Source organism: Pagrus pagrus (assembly GCF_965226575.1).
Source record: "Pagrus pagrus genome assembly, chromosome: 1".
Lineage (NCBI taxonomy): Eukaryota > Metazoa > Chordata > Actinopteri > Spariformes > Sparidae > Pagrus > Pagrus pagrus.
In genome coordinates this window covers 13,888,271-13,905,882 of record NC_140185.1, presented here as the reverse complement: position 1 = coordinate 13,905,882, position 17,612 = coordinate 13,888,271, and the positions used below count along the sequence as shown (strand labels likewise).

Below are 17,612 nucleotides of genomic sequence, written 5' to 3'. Positions count from 1 at the left end.
TATTGAATCTGGCTTTCAGATTTTTGTTCTTGGAATGTTTGCAAATCAATCACGTATGTCCTCATATTTTGTCTCATTTTTAAAAATAGCATTTCAGAAGACTTGTAATACAAAAAAGAATTGCCTTAATATAAGTATTCAACTAGGGAAGTTTCATGATGATATCTATTAGTTAAAGTGTCTCCCTGAAGTGTCATTATTGCAGTTGAAATTCAACCCCCTAAACACTGTTGGCTAACTTTCTGCTTTCATTGACAAAGAAAAACAGAGGGATCGGACTGCATGTTGCTGCAAGTTTTTGCATTTGTTTTTAAGATTATTTTGACAGCGATAGGGATCTCTTTCTCTGTGTGCTGCATTTAGTGACTGGAACATAAATTGACAGGGGACAACTCATAACCCCAGGGGTAGAAGAAAGCCGCCAGGCATCCCAGTGGCATTTAGAGTAAACTTCAGGGTGAAACAGAGTTTGTGTGGCCCAAACTGACCCTGTCCAGGAGTGCTTATTATCCGGACTTATATGTTATTTAAGGTGCTATCACGTGGTAAGTATAGGTTGCTTTAATTGATGCTGACAAATGAGCAATGAGGAGGATGCTCTAAATTGAATACATTTTAAATAAATAAATTAAAATGAAGGTACAGACGTGACAGCTACGAATCTTATTTTGCGTAAAGTTTAGTTACAGATTTTGGTAAATTGTTTGTCGTTATGGGTTATAGATGTTTCAGTAATAAGGCTACAAAGCACAAAGCCAAATAAGACAGAGCCGTGAGAGAGGCAATTTCTCACTAAGGTTTGAGAGAATCTTGTTTTGTTTCCAAGACCAAATTCAGTTATGTAAAAATGACAGATTCTTGGCTGTGCATTTGTTACTGTCATTGGATAATGTGTGTAGTTGAGGTGTGAAATGAATGATTGATAGTGCTCAGATTTCAAATGTGGGTGGGTATTAAAATAACAGGTCTGGTAGTGGAGAGGCCTCCAAAGATACCGAGCCCAGGGGAATCCTTTAATTTGTCCTTGTCTGAACCGCCGACCATCTCCTGCAATTTTTTTTTCCAAAAATAGCAGCGAGAGTTCATGTTTGGGAGGGAGAGACATCAGATTACTCAACCTGCTTAAACACCAAGCTAGCTCCTCTATGATTTTTTTACTGCAGCTAATTGCTGAGCAGAAGATGGTGCATGATATCCTCAGTGTCCTTGTATTAAGTTTTATTGGTATCTACAAACATGGAGCATCTTTTTGTGATTGTTATCAACTGGGTTTTTATTTTTTAATTTTTTTTTAACATCAACAAAACAAACAACAAAAGCAGAGGGATGATCCCCCAGCTGCAACCAGTCCCAAACAGCAAATAAAAAGTATAACACAGCAAGAAAGAAATAGAAAAAATACATAAATGAATAAAGATGAGAAAAGGATGTAGATACAGCAACACATCCAGTTTACAATAGGGTACATCAGACAATCAGTCTTTGGGTGTTGAGATAGAGGTATGCTGCCGACAGATTATTATAGGTCGCTCTCTGCTCTCACTGCACCTTCAACTTCAAGCTACTAATGTTACCTACCAGGTTGTTATTATGTTTTTTTAGCTTTTTAACATATTACAGTGTTATTTTGGGAAATATGTTTTAATATGATAATGTCAGTGTGACAAAGTTGTGTGTGTGCAAAATGAAACCTGCCCAAACAAGATTAAGATTTAAACTGTATGATTTCACCATATTTTGCCCATTTAACCATGATATGACTCACAGTATGGTAATGAGCTATGTCATAAAACTGAATCTTTGTTGATATTGCCTTTCTGTCAACAAGTTCATTAGAGGCTGTAAATGCAAACTGCCAGTGACGTGGTGAACACAGCCAGTTTTCACTTCCAGTGCTTAAAATACAGCAGATTGATCAGTTACCCAACCCTTCCAAAACTCATAATATTTGAAAATGTTTATCAGCAAGATTTATATGTGGCAGACCCAGGCACCTTTTTTTAGCTTCAAACAGAGTTCTGGACCATGAATTACACATACTATGTTTGTTCAATTTAATTCAACTCAAGAAAGTTGCAGTTTGTCATAAAACTAATCATGTACAAGACTGTGAAAGTATGTAATTAGAAAGGTGACATACCCAACAGTTGTATAAGTGACGTCGTCTTGTAATAAGGGACTGGCTCTACAAGGTTTTGGTGAGATTTCATCAGCTAGCCTACAAAATTGACTTACTCTCCTTCTGCATAACTGCAGCTGTCAATATGGCCAGACTTGTGATTTTAACCTTTTTTAATACTTTTTCTGTGTAGTTGTTGGCCATGTTGGTGTCTGTGACCTGCATTGACCTAGATGATGTACTTCATTGAGCGGTTTTACACTTTTTGAAAATCAAGGAGGTCAAAGTTTTTCATAATTATCTTTTAAATTGACAAACATCATGTGTAATTCATGGCATAATTCAAACATGATCAAAAATGTCATTTGTCTCTTGCCAATGACTACAATTTACTTTCAAAATAAGGTTTCATGGGGCACTTGAAGGGGTGGGACTTAGCAGAGTTCTGCATGTGCAAAGGTGACACTAGCAGGGTGCCTACAGTGTCATAGTTTGAAGCTTAGCACAACTGACCAAAGCTGCTGTAGTTGACAAATTGTGAGTGATAACATGCTGGGTGAACATATAGTATGCTTCAATGGAAAAGAACATTGATTGCTTGTTAATGTGTTATGAGGGTGTCCAGAGAGGCTGCACCTGTATCTTACCGTATGTACACTTTATGTAACAGTTTTTACAGGCTGGCCTTTGTCAACAGTTGACCACAAGCTCCTGCAACCGTCTGAACGGCCTTGGTTTCCTTTATTGAGCAATTGCTTGGATGTTGACTGTAGTGTTCAGTGGCATTTCCTTTAGCCTCAGTTTTATTTCACACTGCAGGGTCAGCCTCATATAATTCCCAAGACCTGCTGTGACTCCAAGGGTAAAGAAATATTTGTCCTCAATAATCGGATCGAAAAAATGATGCCTCCTCCACCTCAGTCTCTGTGGTTTTGAGGAGTTTTATGAAGACAGCCGGGGATTTATTTTCAAACTGCAGATGTCTGAAATGAAAGATTTCATTATCTAATCACCACTGCTTTATGGCCATGAGCCTGGTGGTGCCATCTCTGATCATAAGCCTTTTTTGTCAGGCATTCTGCGCCTCATTATCACACTTCTCTGTCTTAAAAAAGAAGGATCTTTGTTTGGGAGGAGGCTGCTAGAACACTAGACTCTTAGGAGGTCATGGTGCAATCATGCAGCTGTTACCATTTGTTTGTTGCAGTGAGTAATTTATTGTGGACTGGGAAGAAAAAGTCCAAGCTTTATCTAAGAACCTTGTAATATACATGTTTCTGTGTCAGTGGGGCTCAAATTATGGATCTTATTCATTGCACAGATACCCAAGGGCCTTTTCCATTGGGTAATGAATAATATGGCTGACGGGGAGGAATCTCTCACCCCGTCTCCCCCCATTGCATGAACCTACTATAAACTTCCCGCCAATGCCATATGGTGGCAAGTCATGTGTGGGATTCAGTATGCCGTGTTATTTATTTATTTCACAGGTGTTGCTTTTCTATTATTGATTTATGTGTTATTGCGTATGATCTGCTGATGGGATCTATGACATGGGCTTTGCAGGGTTTTTGGATGGGGGCCCAGGCTGAAACGGAGCCATGGATTCAGAATAATGTGGCACCCATCCATGTGCATTTCAGTATTTACTTATTTATTTATTTATACTTTTTTTTTTTGTAGCTACATTAGCAAGTGAGAAATGGTCAGATCAGATTCTCCTGTGAAAAGGGATTCATGTAAATTTGGACGTAAGTGAGAGATTTTCTGACTCCATGCAAGCAAGTGCATATGCTTTGCTTGAAGCTGCTGCTGTCGTTTCTGTTTACATTAGGAAGTAGGATGGGAGCTTTATTTTGATCTTGTAAATTTTGTGTACAAATTTTATATCCCTTTATTGAGCTGCTTTGGTGTTTTTTGTTTTTTTTTTGTTTTTTTTTTATTTATTCATAATTCATAATTTAAACCTCAGTTGGTTTAACCTCTTGATCAAAAATACATGTATATACTACCAATTTGTAAGAGGAAATACATTTTCAAAGTGAGTGGGTATCTTAATTTATTTTTAATTTAAGCAAGATCTTCACTGACAATATATTTGATTCAGAATCCATCTTTGGCAACTAAAGCAGGTATTTTATTATGTTAGCCAATCAAAGCACTTGGTGAAGGCCAAAATAATCTCTGATAAATGTTTAAAATTGTCAACATTGACATGTTGCACAAGCAAGCAACTGTTTACACACAAACCCACAAACCCAGAAATATTTCACTGCTGGAAAGATGTATACAGCTGCATAAAACCGAGCTGTCTATAAGGACGATAAACACAAATATTTTTTTTTTAATTGGTGCTACATGACCAGAGAAAACACAGAAAAAGGGCTGTGGCATTCCCTCTCGTTCAGAATGTAGAAAACCTACAACAACCACGATGCACCGCGAGGCACTGGACCAATAAACACTCCTGCTGGTAACAAACAATATTGCACTACATCTAAACAGTACACTGAAATATGGTTCTGAAAACAGAGGAGAAATAGACAATGGCCAGGCTCATGGTTCATATTTGATCTCCTCCTACAGTAGTTGAGACATTTGATCAGAGTTTGGTGAGTGGTAGCTCTCTCTCTCTCTCTCTCTCTCTCTCTCTCTCATTATCCAACGATACTGTTTGTGTTTGTGGATGAGCGCATACAAAATAAGATAAAAAACAATACAGATACTACTAACAGTGTAGTGATACAAAGCTGCTTGAACAATTTTCAGAGTTCCCATTTAACCTTAACCAATGTGTTTTTACATCATTTTTATTTCAACACTGTATTCTGAATAAACTTCTTCGTAAAAAGGATGCACGTCAAACTTCTATTACTAATCATAATTTAATCTTGAATTTAAATCTAATACAACTTGATCCAGTCATACTCTGCAGCCCCTACATTATTCACATCAATACATTATTCTCAAATTAATTCACATATAAGACGACGATGCCTTTTGAAGAGTGAAATTGGTTTATTCTATGTGCAACTCTTGGTCTGTTATTCCCAAAGTACTATTTTGTCTTTAAATCCTCTTCCTCTACATTTGCCTTGTTGCAAAGCAAAATTAAACAGGGGTCAGTGAGGATGCGACCTGCAGCGAGGGAGAACAGTAGATGATATTATAAAGATCTTTCATAAAGAGGGTAACCACATTCAGATTTATTTGATTTTAAACATGTCCCAGAGAAGTTGCTGCTATCCTTGGGTCAGTAAACAAGGATGTAAGATTAATGAAAACATTTATTTTTGAGTTTTTAGATTTGTGTCAGGCAGTGAGAGGAACCATATGTTGCCTCATTACTCTTTTATCTGTGATCATGTTGATTGAGGTAAAAAGGAAATGGGGTTATCTATGGAGCCACCTAACGTCAAATGTGAGCTTTTAGTCCCTTTGTGTTGGTTCACTTATAGTCCCTTCTTTTTTTACCCAGATCCTCTTTGTGCCCAGCTCTTCAGTATATCACTCTGTGGGATTACATTATGTCATTCAGAATGAAAATAGAAAATCTTTATAATGGGTGTAGTTCGTGCAACCATGCTGTGAAGTAATATTTGCCTCTGAAAAGCTCAGTAATAAATTACAAGAATGTGTCCGCAGTGCCATTCAATAGGAGTTCAGAGAAAAACAGGATTTGACAAATGTGCCCTGTAGAATTTTCTCTTAATAATTGGGTGGACTACATGAATATTTAAATGGAGATGCAGGGGCATACCTCTGGTCAAAAGACCTATCTCTGTAAAACGAGCCTTCACTAAATTGGTTGATTGAAAGGAACAGAAGTTTTTTTTTTTCTTTTATTCATCCAGGGACTGTGCTGAGTAGATATTAGTTTTCTCCCCTATTGCTCTACCCTGTAGCTTTAACGGTGGTGCTTTTAATCCAGTTTAAAACACCTCTTTCTCCCAAAGGTGCCAATAAAGGGGTGAATTCTTGCAGCCACTGGCAGACATTTAATAGTGAAATCTCACTCTCATTCTCTCTACAGACAAAGCTACGATGGGCTGGAAAAGAAGCTAAAGGAAGTCTTCAGTGAACGGAGCAGCATCCTGCACCAGCTCTCCAAGACATCAAAGGAGCTGGACAGCATAAAAGGCAACCTTCAGGTTGGAGTTTTACTGCCTCTTTGTGAGATATCAGCAATGTTAGGAGGCTTAGTTGGGCGTGAGTTCTGGGCCAGAGGTAATTTCCCAGCCTCTACTTTCAGCCATTATCTGATGACTGGGAAGCACATGACTCCTTTCACTTCTTTTTCAATCAATCTCCTGTACAACAACTGGCTGCTGTTAAATATTAATGTAAAAATGTTTTTCAATTTAGTGAGCCCACCCATTGTTATGTATGTGACGTGTTACTGGAAATGCAGCTGCTGAATAAGTAATGCAGAGACGGAAAAGCAGATCAATTAGCCTTGTAGTGAGCTAACTTTTTTTAAGCACTAATGGAAGCCGGGGATACAAAGAGCTTCAGAGAAGATGAGAGAGAGGATGAAATAGGAAATATTGACAGGACCATCAATTCACAAAGATTTAACACGGCTCCATCGAATGTTCAAAGTCTTTTACTGTAATTATCAATGGAAGATGGAAAACTTCATGATATTACAACTTGGGATTCATTTTTGCCAAAATAATTGCAAACTCAACCCAATCACCAGAATAAATGTAAGAAGTGTGTGTCTGCACTTAACCAGACCATTGGCACAGTGTTGTCAGAAGTTGAATTTAAAAATTGAACCTAAAGAAACGTTAATTTGTAACATATACATATGTAAACTTTCAACATATCCCTGCTTTGCAGGAACAAACATTGACTCTGGCGTTTGGGTTGCAACCAAACAGGCTACATTTGGAAGAAAAAAAGGTTGCAATTTATAACCCGAACTGTTGCAAACATCAAAGTTTAGAGATCAACCTTTTGTTTAAACTGTGGTGTATTATACATAGTTGTGTGCTCTCTTGTTTTACCATTGCAATGAAGGATAATTAACACCAATATGAGACCACTTGCTCTCAGTGTCACCTATAAATAGTATTAAATAAATCATAAAAACTGTCGTCATGTCACATGCATTGAAACGTTCGGACCACTAATCTTTTTTGCCCTGTTTGACCTTCCTTAGCAATGTCACTTCAGAAAAAAATGTGTTTTCATATCTTGTGGCCTGAGTTACAGAAATGAAACCCAAGTTGGAATAAACTGTTTCTTCAATTGTGTTCCTCATTGATTATTGGCTCTAAATGTGTGCTGATGTAACAGCTATTTTCAAACCAGAACTTAAACAAACCTGTGGCTCCCATGAGATGTCCAGCCAGGTTTCTGATGATTTAGTTAAAATCATAGATGCAACGTATTGTCGTGTGACCTATTTGTACACACCCAAACCTTGCTTTACATGCTTTGCATGTCTGCGCTGGAAAGTTTCTTGCCTTCATTAAATTTGGCCTCAAAACAAAGATGCTAAAATATACAGCCCAGCTCCTGCAGCCAGGGTGAGTGTGCATAAAGTAAGGATAAAAATGGTTTCATAAGATGACTTCAGGTGGAAGATAATGAGGATTCTTATCCCTGTTGCAAAGGGAGGTATCTGTTGGTTCCTCTGTTGGATCGGGTCTTGAACATTTTATCAGGTAATGTACCTTATTATACTGTAGATATTATAATTCTACAAGCATTTCACAAAACACAATTATCTCTTCGACACATCACTTCCCACCAGTCAGTTTAGGTCAACCTCATTACAGCTCTTGGCAATGACAGGAAATGAACAGAAACTCAATTATACATTCAGATATTTTAATCATTTAGTATTTTCTACTTAAGTGTATGCAACAATGATCTTGCAAACATGCCACCCGCGTGGACATTTAGACCTTGGGTGCCAGATGCCAGCGTTTTCTGCACTCTGAGTGATGATTTCCTCTCTGCAGGGTGTTGATGTCTTTTAGGCTCCAGGCAACTTTTGTGAGCCAATAGAATTGTCAGAAAATCAATAATCAAATGTTTGATATGCACACTTTTCCTGTATTTGTGTGCGTTTGGAAGAGATGTCCCATGCTTCTTGGAAAAGCTCATGTAGTCTGGCTATCATCATCCCCAGGGCAGGCTTTGATGTCTATTCACTCCAGGCTAGCTAGGTTGGCATCTATCTTCGCCCTGGGCGCTGTGCCAGCACACTGGTCAGGACAGAGGTTTGGTTAGATTTAGAATAGTGTGCTGTGGAATAAATCTATTCTTCAGGGAGGAAAACATCATCTACATAAAAATCATCAACTTTAAAAGAGAATAAAGTCAACAGGGGGAAGCATTTAACATTTCTGGAATGACTTGATGGAGCAAGTGTTTATAGTTTTAACAAGTTGCCCATAGGTGGAGGTCAGCAACCCTCATAATTAAGCTTTCTGTGATGGGGAATTTATTCCTGGCAGTCGCTCCCGGGTGAGATCTTGTGAAGCAGTTAGCACAAGAACAGGGGCTCTTTTGCCCTGCACCCAACTGTGGGCTCCGGCAACAATTTGGATTGTACTTTGAAAAATAACCTCATGTGACACTGGCACACCGGTTAAACGTAGCTGTTAAATTGTTTAAAATCAATGTCATGATCATGTAGCCTGAGGGGATTTGCACATTAAGGATTGTAGACCCATCACTTACAAGCTTGTCAGTGTTCAAATGAAGTAGATCCTTGTGTACAACTTACTCTTTTAATAACTCGTGTGACTTACTTTTTAAATAAAAAACAATAGTATTATTGTAGCACAGTGATTCATGTGAAAGATCCAGAGATCATTTTGCTCATTTAGATCTGACAGAAAAAATAAAGTTGCACAAAAATCTGCAGACACTCTGTTACTCCTCTTGGTTTTAGATTCATGAATATATTTCATATATTTAATGCTTAACTTCTTTAAAGTACCTGAACTACCTTAATCAAAAAACTCAAATCATCATGCCAAAATAACAAATTTGACAGCAAAACAAGGACAAAAAAAATTTGTTGAATAATATAGATGACTTTATTTCTTTGTGCAAGTACATCAAAATCAAGTATGCAGATTGTGTACTGTATGGTATAATAACAAGAAATAGGTAAGATTAAAACAAACAAAAAAATATAATGGTAAATGGTAAAAAGGTATTAAACATACTGTAATAGGGTTGCAACTAATGATTGTTTTCATTATCAATTAATCTGTTGATTATTTACTGATCAGTTGTTTGGTCTATAACATGTCAAAAAGTGTGAATCAGTGTTTCCCAAAGCCCAAGATGACGTCCTCAAATGTTAAAATTTAGTTTAAAATGTTCTTACAGTAGGGCGACTTGGTCACTCAGTTGGTAGAGCACACGCTGCTGTGGCCCAGGGTTCGAGTCTAACCTGTGGCCCCTTGCTGCATGTCATTCCCACTCTCTCTCATCCTGTTTCCTGTCACCTCCCTGAACTATCCTCAATAAAGCCATAAAAGGCCAAAAAAATACTTGCGTTAATGCAAGTATTTGAATAGTTGACAACTAATCAATTAATCTTTTAGCCACATTGAAAATGTTATTTTTGAAAGGCTAAACGCCAACAAATGTTGACTGAAGCAGAATATTTCGTTAGACATGATCATCATTTTACCAAAAATTTCTCTATTGTGCCCTCAAACATTAAGAGAGTGACTGGTAGTAGTAAGTAGTGTTATAGCGTAGATGTGATGGGAATGTAAATATAGAGTCTTTAAACAAATATAATGTGGATGAAAATAATAAAGTCATTGAAAAACTATACAGTGGTATACAGTGATTAACACATCCTCTTACTGAAATGACTGAATAGGTTAGCTGCTCCACACTACAGTCAAACCTACGTAGGTAGAGGAAATGATCATGGCTTTTAAAATAAGTATGCTACTTATGTTACTTGATTTTTGTACGTATTTTATGTACGTATCTGAAGTTAAGTACCTCACTAACTAAAAATAACTGTTTGTTCAACCCATTTATCCACCTCATCCTCCTCCTCATGAAGACTTTGTCGCTCTTTATACACAATCACCTCTCTTCCTCTTTTGCTGCCGTAATAATTATAATAGCCACTAGAAGTCGCTGACCTACCAATAAATAAATATATGGATCATAAATATGGGTTGTAATAAGCTACTTTCACAGTCAACCTGTATGCTAATTTTTCTGATGAGGATGAGCTGGAAGTAATGGAAAAAAAAAATAACAATAAGGAAATAAACATTAATGAATTATATATTTCAAGTATGCTTCAACCACTACTTGAATTTCACGACACTATAATGAATAAAAACTGACATCTCTATCAACCAATCTACAGATGTACACGCCTCGATTTTCCCCTCCAAACCAAAGGCCTTTCGGCTGCCAGCTGACTGCCAGCCGGTTCCCAGGTGATTGCCAGCCACTGGGAGCCCCCCGTCCCCCTAGGGGTTTGCCTAGATTCCACTGTGAACACGCCCATTTATTCAGATGCAGGGTGTCATCATGAGATTGCGCTTCCCTCACAAATTCCACAACATTTATTTGAAAGCTAGTTAGTTTAGTTAGCATTAGGCCTACTGGTTACTTTAATTTATATTTTAAAATCTAAAGTTGTACCTAGGTTATATTATTATAGGTTAAGCCACCAGGAGTATATAAAGTTAGACAGACAGTGTTTATTTAGTTTAAGCACACATCCGTTTTCATATTACATAAACAAAATGGTGGAGACTTTGGGTTCTCGAGCTTTCTCTATTTTAGTTAAGTACTACACTAACAATGTTCCTCACAGCATGTTAGGGGATGGATAGGCAGTGTAGTAACAGATTCATGGTTTATATTTTATCAGCACTGCCAAGTTTAGACAGTTTGATTGGAGACCAGCGAGCGCGCGCAGCGGCTCTCCCTCTCGAGATCTGTCTGCGCTCTTTGTGTCTGTGGACGCACGCTGACAAAATGCTGGACAAAATTCTCTAGTTTCTAGATTCAACAGCCGCCAGATGAGTGTGGGGGGCAGGGAGACCTGTTGGGATGTCCATTAAATAAGGACAAAGAGATGCACTGTAATGCTAATGATGTATTTAGCCTCTCTCACCTCCCAAGATACGCAGAGGATGTTTGTGAACACACTTTTATAAACTGATTGCCTCTCTTTTATCATCCGCCACTGCATGAGGAATTTCTGATAAAAACATCTGAAAAAAATGATACAGCGCGTCGATAATCATTTCTGCTGAAGAGGTTTCACCTGAGCATAATAGTTCATGCGTCTTGTAACCACCCGCACCCAGTGAAATATTTAAACCAACTACATAAAATACAAAAATGATGATGGACAGAGCATATTTAACGATTATTAGGCTACCATATCATGAGGTCATCAATATTATGCTTCAGCTTTTTGTTTTTCAACAGTACTGCATGGAAGTTAAAGTAATATGGCCGGGAAATTAATTATTTAACAGGAAGAAAAAACTGCGTGTGCAGCACTTACCTGAGCCGCTGACTTTATCTGCAGCCGAAAAAGTTTTTTTTTTTTTCTTGTTTGTTATTGTAGTTATATACATTTAATTTCTCATGCTGTTGGATTACTGTTTGACCACGGCGTCAGGTGCGTGTGGAAATACGAGAGCAAACTTTTTTTTTAGCCACATTGAAAATGTTATTTTTGAAAGGCTAAATGCCAACAAATGTTGACTGAAGCAGAATATTTCGTTAGACATGATCATCATTTTACCAAAAATTTCTCTATTGTGCCCTCCACGTTTGCAGAAATAAAAATGATGTTTGTCTTTGTTTTGTTTTGCATAGGATTGCTTCTGACTTGTGTAATTCGAACATTTGTAATAATTTCAGAGCATTGAAAAGTCCAAAAGGCATGGTCTAGCAGTAATTCAACAGCATGAGAAATTACATTTATTAAACTACAACAACAAACAAGTAAACGGCTCTTACACTATAATGGTTTGTCCCGGTACCACTGCAGATAAAGTCAGCCGTTCAGACGAGTGCTGTACACGTGGATTTTCCTTCCTGTTAAATAATAAATTCCCCGGCCATATTGCTTTCACTTTCATGCAGTACTGTTGAAAAACAGAAAGATGAAGCATAATATTGATGACCTCATGATATGGAAGCCTGATAATCATTAAATATGCTCTGTGTGGGAATCACACTCTCTCACACATGTCAAATACTGTATGCCTATGATATAGTAAGATCAGCGGATTTCACGCTGAAATAATACTTCAGCTTCCATCATCACTGCTCCTCCTGGTGGATAGATAAACCATTGCAACTGTTTTCCACACATGGCGTTTAGGGACTTAACATTTCGGCCCCGTGTTCACTACGTCATGGCGGGGACTCTCATTCATGTCACAGACTCAACCAGGTCCGTGCACGGACCCGTCACAGGCCGGTTAGGGCCCCGTCACGGAGGTACGGGAAGTTTTAAGAGGCTGCATCTGTATGGTCTACTTTGTGAAATGACCAAAAGGTGTATCTGAAGATTTTTTGGCATCCAAACTTGAAACTTGAAGTTCATCCAAACTGTAAAACTTTTTGTGACAGCAGGCTTGTTTTCAGGCCTGTTAAAATTTCTGGCCTGGGCTTTTATCATCCTTTTTGTGGACAATGATGCAGGAGGGATTAGAAAATTGGCCATTTGAGTCGTTGCTCTATGACAGATGATATAAATTATTGAATATCACCAGAGACAATGCAGGAACTGATGTCCTTTTGCTAATAATATACAATCCCAAACTGTTTTATTTTGCACAATTTCAATTCAACATTAGCTTAGCTGAAGTGAATATACATCTTCTTTTGTGAGGAGCTGTTGTTGGCTCCTTTAACTAGTCTTACTCTTCAACATAAATGAACATGAAGTGAAGGGAGGTACTGTGGGAGGAAGAGAAACATCTTCTCTGTGACAGGAGGAAACAGGGTTTATGGAAATGCTGCATTAATTGCCACAGATATTACCTTCCAGCACAATTTAAAGAGAAGCTGTTTCCCCCTTGGAGTCTACATTTTCTTAGAAGTCGGGAAATTTCTGTTCAGCTCATAACAAATAAAAATATCTTGGAGGGCTTGTAGGGCAATCAGAGACCTGACTAATCCATAATTACCCATCAGGCAGATGCTTAGGCACTGGTATAACCCAATCTGTGCGCCTGCCTGAATCCTCGTTAGGATTTTTAGAAGACGCTGATCACCAGATTGTTATAGGCTATATGATTCTTTGGGGCATCTCCAACATTTTACATCTGCTGCCTCATCTTAAAATATTCACCTTAATTATGTTATGATTCTGGTACTTTTGACAGTTCATTACAGTTTTCGACATTTAGTTCCCTCATGACTTGCGTATCACTGAAGCTTTTGACTGTTGCTTGAAGGAATTTGCAACCTCGAAAAACTGGGTACATTTACTTTACAGTTCAAGGAAAGCATTTGTTTACGTTCCCCTGTCTGTTGTGGGTTCTTTGAATAAATTCTCATGCTGGAGTTTGTTTGTTTCATGTAATATGCAAAAAATGTGTCTTTCCTGGAAAAACAGAGTGTCGTCTGTTCTCTTTCAGTCCCTGAAAAATGATGACTCAGTGGCCAAGAAGGATGTGCAGAGGATTCTGGAGCTCAGCCACAAACAGAGGTAAAGTGATGCATCATGAATGACTTAGACATGAGTTACCAACAGTACCCTGCTGCTCCTGAGTGTCATAAAAAAGTATGTTAGGAATTTATAATAACTATCAGTAATGGCTGATGAATAAGTCAAACCTAAGGCATGTGATGTTTTCTGAACATCATCATTTTAATTAATACATATTTAAGACCTGTGGAAGCTATTGAAGCTAGCTAAGCTATGGAAGCTAAAGGGCAAAAGCCCCATTCACTTTCCCTGTAGACAATGTTGGATAGGCATTATTAGTACCGATATTCAGCATGTTCCGATTATCGGTATCAGTGATTTTTCTGTCAGATTGCAGATGAAATGAACTAATTTAAAAGTGTGCTAATTTGGCTTTTATGCAACATCCTCTCTCACAATGTCCTGCCCACAACAATATCTGATTGGTAACACGTCACAATTAATACCCTGTTAACACAGAAGAATCTGAATCTGCAAAGTAACTAGTAACTTAAGTTATTCAATAAATGAAGCGTAGCAGAAAAAGGAATTACTCAAGTAAAGTACCTCAAAATTGTACTTAAGAACAGTACTAGAGTAAATTTAGTACTTTATGTTTTCATCACTGGTTGTTCGAAATTTTGACAAAGATTTTTGTTTTTAATCCAAATGAATATCCCAAATATCAGTTTTCAGTCTCCTTGATTTCTAATAATCGATTTTGGCCCTGAAAAAGCCATATCAGTCAGCCCCTAGTTAAAAGATTAATAACCTTGTTCGGAGATATCTGGATCTTTGTTAAAAAGTCAAAGGTAATAGCTTGGATACATAAAATCTTTGGAGACGTTAACTTTGACTTCCAATGTGCATTTACATAAGAAAGATCCGATCTCAACATCACAAAACAGATGGTGAAAGAAAAGCATTTGGGAGTTGAGATTTGTAACAACACAATGTGCAGCTTAATAATAATAATACATTTTATTTGTAAAGCACTTTTCATAAAGTAATCTCAAAGTGCTACAGAAACCAGAAACAAAATAAACAAAAGACTAAGAGAAAAATCAGACACGTTAAAAGACTAAGAGAAAAATCAGACACGTTAAAATCAGCAGTAGATAAAACAGCTAAAGGAGGAGATGAAAGTGCAGAGAGAGAATAGAAACATCTAGGGACGACCTAGGAAAGCCTGCCTGAACAAAAAAGTTTTAAGCCCTTTTTTAAAGGTGACCACAAACTGGGGTTGTCGTAGGTGTTCAGGGAGGGAGTTCCAAATGTGGGGGGCAGCGGAGCAGAAGGCTCGGTCTCCCATGGTGCGGAGTCGTGTGCGGGGCAGATGGAGGAGGTTGGTACTTTGGGACCGGAGGTTACGGGTGGATGAGTGAGGGGTAAGGAGGTCTTTGAGGTATTGCGGGGCGTTGCTGTAGATGCAAAGGTGGGTGATGAGGGCGATTTTGTATTGGATTCTTGAGGTTATGGGGAGCCAGTGGAGGTTCTGAAGAATGGGGGTGATGTGGTCGTATTTGCGGGTTTTCATCAGAGTTCGGGCAGCACAGTTCTGAATGAATTGAAGTTTCTGAAGGTGTTTGTTGGGTATACCGATGAGCAGGCTGTTACAGTAATCAAGCCTGGAGGAGATTAGGGCGTGGACGAGTTTTTCTGCATCAGAGAAAGTGAGCTTACATCAATTAACTTTTGGATTCTGGGTTAGTTTTGTCTGAATTCAGCAGCTATGGCTGCAACAGCTATGTTATATTCTCAACTTTAACAACGACAAACAGTTTTGAATTCACGCCTCTGATTGGCTTCTTCACCGTAGAACCAGCGGCCAAAGCTTGATGACTATTGTAGTATTTTGAACCACGAACCAAGGCAAAATGACAGACAAAACAAAATAATTTCTAGTGGTGGTCAAAACATAAAGCTATTAGATTGTTACATTACCCAGGAGAGGCTCTTGTTGGATACTATGAGCAATATTGAAAACAAATTAAATGGGAGTGTAGAATATCGAAACACCTGCCCAGCACTAGCAGCTCCTCCCACTTCCCAACTCTGTAACATTTGTTAAGCATGAGAAATAAGCTGCAATAATAGTAAAAACTTACAACTTAAAAAAAAACATCTTCATGAAAAATGGAACAGTTTATTTCACTTCATCCTTTATTGAAGATTCTAGGAGAAAACATTGAGGATCCTTATTTACAGTGATGCCAAGATAACACCATGTACAAAATCAGGTATACTAAATCATCAAACCAGGTCAGGCAGGTAATGGACGGCTATTAATAGCATTCCTAAAGTGTCTAAGACGTGTAAGAGATTTCAAAAACTCAGCTCGTCTGCTTCATCAGGACCGCATGCTGGTGATTTGATCAGATTTGATTGACAGTGATACTGACACATTATGGCTGGCTATGTTCAGACAGCCTGCCAAATCTGTTTTTTGGCATATCCAAATTGATTTAAGGAAGTCTGGACACCAGAAAAATCAAATGAAATGCAATTTTTGCAAATCAGATCCAAACCACATTTGGAGGTAGTTTGAAATACGATTCAAATCCGATTTTTAGAGTTGCATCTCAGACAGACTCTCTGGCCGCTCATATTGGATTTCAAAGTCTTTTGTGTCACTGGCAGCAACACACAGCAACGTCAAATCCAGAGGGATGGAAGTGCATCAGGCATGGGCAGAATTTATGCTGCCTCTAGCAGAGCAGTATGGAAGACAACACAGAGAGCAACAGTCAGGCAGTAATAAAATGTCTTCCCTGCGACTTGACAGCGTGATTGTTTGGAAAATCCGATCTGATCACTGAAATATAATAATGAGGACAATCTGTCTTTCAGATCTGATTTGAGAAACAAATCTGATTTGCGTGCAGTCTGAACATATAGTTTTGATTCAAACGATGCTCAAATCCTTATGGTGAACACAAATGACATCTCTGTCCAAAGAAGTCCCGCCCACAGATGAGAAAGAAAATCAGAATTCTCATGTGAAATATCTAAAACAGTTACCATTTAACCTTCCTCTCATCACAGATCACAGGCACTTATATCAAGAAGCTGACTGAGAAAATGAGCTTCCAGGGCGTTTTCATAATGACTCATTCATTATATTGATGCTGGGTATCTTACAGCTCAGTTTGCTGATACAAGGCAGTAAACACAGAAGCAGGTGGATAAAGCATAATCTCATCATGAAACCTTCATGTATGTTCGAAAATAATATGCTTGTCTTTTTTTTGTGAAAAAGCATGTCAAGCTTCTGTGAATTACCGCTTATCTTTTTGCAAGCGAGCTGGAAAAGTGTTTACACAAAATGCTTTTCCAGTTAGGATTGTCTGATTAACGTTGTGTGTAATGAGATTTTTAATGATTAGCAGTCATTTGTGCCCTCTATGCACTCTGAAATGTCAGCCTGATTGAAGTCCAGCCTCTTGTGTGCAGTATCTTGATAGCCAATCAATAGCCCATCACCAGTCCATGGCAGCTCTCACATGTCATCAAGCTAAAAACCATAAAGCAGCAGCTCGGCTCAATGTTGCCTAGCTAGCATTTGTGAGCTGCAATTTTTCCAAAGTGTTATTAATCCACCTTTGGAGTTCCATGTCTGCCAAGTGTGATTACTAGCTGACTCCATCATGGCGGATGCAGACAGGTGATTCATTGCGAGTCATTTATTTTTGACAACTCTTAACAGCTGTTTGATTGCTTTCTGAAAACAAGTTTTCGAGAAACTGTAATGCAACAAAAATGTTTACCAACAGACCAGGTGGACAGTAAAAATGTAATACTTTAAGGTTTTAAAATGGTAGT

At 38.2% G+C, this 17,612-nt stretch overlaps 1 protein-coding gene across 1 annotated transcript in view; it reads left to right on the top strand.

The window, feature by feature from the left end:
• luzp2 (leucine zipper protein 2) overlaps positions 1-17,612 on the top strand; it is a 170,666-nt gene that overhangs the window by 81,705 nt on the left and 71,349 nt on the right. The window contains exons 2-3 of the mRNA XM_084357627.1: positions 6,153-6,270; positions 13,741-13,811. Coding sequence (XP_084213753.1) covers positions 6,153-6,270; positions 13,741-13,811 — 189 coding nt within the window. The remainder of the gene's footprint in view (positions 1-6,152; positions 6,271-13,740; positions 13,812-17,612) is intronic.